The sequence below is a fragment of the Egretta garzetta genome, unplaced genomic scaffold (assembly GCF_000687185.1).
Source record: "Egretta garzetta isolate BGI_Z169 unplaced genomic scaffold, ASM68718v1 scaffold651, whole genome shotgun sequence".
In the NCBI taxonomy this organism is placed as follows: Eukaryota; Metazoa; Chordata; class Aves; order Pelecaniformes; family Ardeidae; genus Egretta; species Egretta garzetta.
Window position 1 is genome coordinate 108,307 of NW_009258491.1, and position 4,523 is coordinate 112,829.

The following is a 4,523-nucleotide window of genomic DNA, read 5'->3' on the forward strand; positions in this document are numbered from 1 at the left end:
AGGGCGCCGCACAGCCCACGGCCCGTCCCCTCCCCGCTGCTGGTTCGGTTTTTCGGTCCGAGGGTTTTCTTTCTTGCCAGCCTACGTGGCAAAAGGGACCTCCAGCCCAACTTGCAAAACTCAAACTAAGAGCGATCGGTGTCACTGACGGATGCTGGGAGCTTAAGACGGGAGCCGAATGCGGGGGTTTAAGACTAATGAGTCTGCAGCGGCGACGCGGGGGGCTAACGATCAGCGCTGCTCCCTTCATCTTTCTACCGTGGGCTTCAAACTTACAGAACTAAAGACCCCAATCCTGGGTGGGCTACTGGCTCATCGCAGAACGCAGGAGAAGGGACCATACCTCGCACGCCACAGGTTTCCCGTGGAGCTGGTGGCCTCCTGCCTTGCCCCGCCTCGTGCTCGGGTGCCTGGCGCTTGTATATCCTGTGGGGCTGTGCCGCTCCATCCTCCCGAAAGCTGGTGGACACGGGTTCGATGAAATAGTCCTCGTTCATGAGCTGAAACACGCCTTTCTGGCAGGGAGAGACAAAGTTGTCACCGTGAAGCCATCTGCATCTAGCACAAACTCACACCGAAGGACCAGGGAGTGGGAGAGGGTTTGCAACATTTTCCAGGAGGAAACAGGTCTTCTCTAAAGAAACTGTTTTTATGGATATCTTGAGCTCTAGACTCCCAGACAGAAGAGAACAAAGCAGCATGGAGTGATCATTAAGAAAGCAAAAAACTAAAGAGACCCCACCACAAAGTGCAGCCGGGTGGTGGAGCCAACGGGTGGGTGAGATGCTGAGATGGAGAAATGCCTTCTCCAGAGAACCAGCGCACACCAGGAACAGGGGCACACGTGGTCTCGGACCGTGCTCACATCACCTCTCTCTGACCTTCCTGGAGAGGCTCTGGGGAGGCGGGCAGGCAGCCCAACTGTACAGGGTCTCACCCCCATATGACACACATAAACATGATATACTGCCCTAGCCGACAGCTCCGTGCTTCCCCACACCAGTCACGGGTTCCCTGTGATACCGACCGTGCGTACCAGCGGCGTGCGAGCAATTCCCTGTAACGAAGCAGCAGCTCAGAACACACTTTTTAGTGTTCTCAGAACACATTAGCTTTCCCTAATGATCACGAGACATGCGGCACATTGCTAAGCCAGGTTTTCCATGGTTTAGTACCTGTCTGACAAAAAGCCACGGTTAAGACTGAGCAGAGAAGGCTTAAAGCAACTTCAGGCTGAGTTTTGCTCGCGGTTTATGGGCTGCAGACCCTCCCGCAGCATTGTGCTAATGCCTTTGGTGAGCTAACGATTTTTTCTGCTTCTTAAAAACCAATACTAATCCACAGCATTTGCACAATATTATTAATTTTCAACACACGTTACAGGCCTTAATGACGGGTTTGCCAACCACCACTATGAAATGAGTGTTTGCAGGTAACGCGTTACATGGATGACAAACTATTTAATAAGCAGCTTCTTTGTTTGCTCTCCCACCCGTGGTTAATTCCCGAAGAGGTGTTTCGTTCTCTAAACCAGAATGTATTTCAAGTCACCCGGGTGAGCCCCTTCAGCCCGTTCACTGTCAGCAGCTCGGTTCTGCCTGCCTCACGGATTTCTCAGCCTGGCGCAGACTTTGGCTCACTGGCAGGACGAGGCCACGCAAACACTCCCAGAACCATCGCGTATGACCAGGGGGGCCCAGGCGTAAAGAGAGATTCACAGGAGCATCCACCACACCTTCTCCTGCTGCACACACTGCAGCCACCACTGTTCCTCTCACAAACATTCAGAGAAAATGAATCAAGAGGCTGCGGGTTCCCCCCAGGTGCATCGGTCTCTTTTTTATCCGAATGATGGGCCTGGGTATTTTCAGCAGCCTTCATCCCCCCTGGAGGCAGGGGTGCTGCGTGAGGGTGCCGAACACCCTTAGCTGCTGTTAAATTTAGTAGGAAAAGAGCAACCCACACCTTCCAGGTCGTGCCCAGCTCCTGTCCTGCCAGTCCTGCCCTGCCTTCAGCAAAGGTGGGGCAGGTCTGGGCTCTCTTCTTGCGGCTGCAGGTGATGGGGAGGCAGCAGCGATGCTCCCCGCTGCACGCCCGTGCGCTCCGCTCCTCTCCCTGAAATCCAGCAGCTCGCTCCTGCGCCTCCAGGCAAAGCGCAGTGTTCTGGGTGGCCTCTGCAGACCTTCCACTTAAAAGCCGCCCCGCTCCACCGGGGTAACTCCGCAGACAGACACACACGGCCTTTATTTAAACACAGGAAGCTTGAAATGCAAACACAGCCCCCAGCCGAACGAAGCCACCTGCGGCAGCCCGCAGGCCGATGATCCGATGGAGTTATCATCCCTCCAAACCCAGAGACCCCCGGGCGTGAGCACTGCTGGTGATCCCTCCCTCCGCAGCGGCGCCTGCCGCTGCCCCACACCCATGCTGGGGACATTAAAGGGGGGGGGTTCCCAGGGTCCCTGCCAAGGAGAACCCCCCGCTACACCCACTGCCTGCGGGGAACCCCCGCGCCTCTGTCATCCCACGGCCCCTGCTCGGGAACGGGGGTCTGCGCATCGTGGGAGCGCCCAAGTCCGCTCCTGCAACCCCCCATGAGGTTTGAAACCCCGTGGGGACCCGGTGCCCGCACTGGCTGGATGCCAGCGAATGCAGAGGGGCACATTTACACCAAAATCCTGGATTTGCCTTGCTGAGTGCCGGCACAAGAGTCTTATTTGTGAAAGTCTCTTTGCTTTTCAGCAAAACTTACGCTCTTACAGGTCACTATCGCCTTCGACAACATTTGCAGTGGATTAAGGTAGGGGAGGTGTTCACAAAACGTAGGGAGGGTTCACGAGACGGGAGCTGCGTTACCACAAACACCTCCAGGTCTCACACACCTTGTTTTCAGGGGTGTTTCTCATAATCCTACATTTATGTACTAGAGGATGGAGGCGACGTGAGAATTGCTCTCTTTGGGAATTCGGACACAAACAAGTAAACCCAGTCCCGGAGAGTTCCCAAACCACTGGAATCCATGGGAAATTTACAGTCAGCTCATCCATGGCCGCATCAAACCTACGTGATGAGATCCCGACTCCGCCGCTGTCGGGAGGGGTATCGCGCTCGCAGAACCCCCCGCTACACCCACCGCCTGCGGGGAACCCCCGCGCCTCTGTCATCCCACGGCCCCTGCTCGGGAACGGGGGTCTGCGCATCGTGGGAGCGCCCAAGTCCGCTCCTGCAACCCCCCATGAGGTTTGAAACCCCGTGGGGACCCGGTGCCCGCACTGGCTGGATGCCAGCGAATGCAGAGGGGCACATTTACACCAAAATCCTGGATTTGCCTTGCTGAGTGCCGGCACAAGAGTCTTATTTGTGAAAGTCTCTTTGCTTTTCAGCAAAACTTACGCTCTTACAGGTCACTATCGCCTTCGACAACATTTGCAGTGGATTAAGGTAGGGGAGGTGTTCACAAAACGTAGGGAGGGTTCACGAGACGGGAGCTGCGTTACCACAAACACCTCCAGGTCTCACACACCTTGTTTTCAGGTGTGTTTCTCATAATCCTACATTTATGTACTAGAGGATGGAGGCGACGTGAGAATTGCTCTCTTTGGGAATTCGGACACAAACAAGTAAACCCAGTCCCGGAGAGTTCCCAAACCACTGGAATCCATGGGAAATTTACAGTCAGCTCATCCACGGCCGCATCAAACCTACGCGATGAGATCCCGACTCCGCCGCTGTCGGGAGGAGTATCGCTATCGCTTTCAGCAGAAGAAAGGATTTCGCACAGCTTCTGCTATTTGCTTATTGACTAAAAATCTCCGCACTTACCAGGCCATCACACGTGCTGAGCGCGGCCAGCCCTCCCGTCAGCGCCCGGCTCCGAACCTCCCCGATCATATGGCAGGAGTTGTACGTGTGAGACTGGATCTTGGCCTTAGCGATCCCCCCGTATCGCCTCTCGCTGACGAACCCGGGCGCCAGGAGGTTGTTGTTGAGGCTCAGGTTGAATTTCAGGGGTTCTCCTTTGTAATGCAGTTCATAGAAGGCGAGAAACTTGCTCCTGGAGGAAGGCGACCTCCGGTGAAGCGCTCGGTGGGACAGATCGTAGGACAGGAATGATCCGCTCTCATCAACCTTGATGGGATGAACGATGTCGCTGCTGGAGTACGGCAGCTTCCCTGGGAAGAAAGGGGTCCAGTGGTCAGCTTTAGGGTTGATCGCCATTCCTCTCCCACCCCTTCAGCTGGATGCCGAACTCCCAAGGCAGCCCAGTGGGGCTCAGGTACCCAAACACCAGTTGGATCTGGTAACTGGTGCCTGCTGGTGCTGCCAAAGGCACGGCAGGGAAGGGCAGGAGCCCCACGGCCGTGGGGTGCATGGGGCCCCCCGCTGCCCCTCCTGCTCCGGGGGTGGCAGGGGCTGAGATTTTCCCTGGGAGAGGCTTCGGGTGCGGAGGGATGGAGGTGGGTAAGGGGGGGCTGCCCGGCTCCGGGGCTCTGCACACTCGTTCCTGCTGTTTAATCACAGCT

At 56.2% G+C, this 4,523-nt stretch overlaps 1 protein-coding gene across 1 annotated transcript in view; it reads right to left on the reverse strand.

The window, feature by feature from the left end:
• The window catches only part of ADAMTS7 (ADAM metallopeptidase with thrombospondin type 1 motif 7), a gene marked incomplete at its 3' end in the record, with an annotated part of 49,447 nt that extends 45,229 nt beyond the window's left edge, over window positions 1-4,218 (reverse strand). The window contains exons 1-2 of the mRNA XM_009645387.1: window positions 3,823-4,218; window positions 344-515 (exon numbers count right to left, since the gene is read on the reverse strand). Coding sequence (XP_009643682.1) covers window positions 344-515; window positions 3,823-4,218 — 568 coding nt within the window. The remainder of the gene's footprint in view (window positions 1-343; window positions 516-3,822) is intronic.
• Window positions 4,219-4,523: the final 305 nt, after the last annotated feature.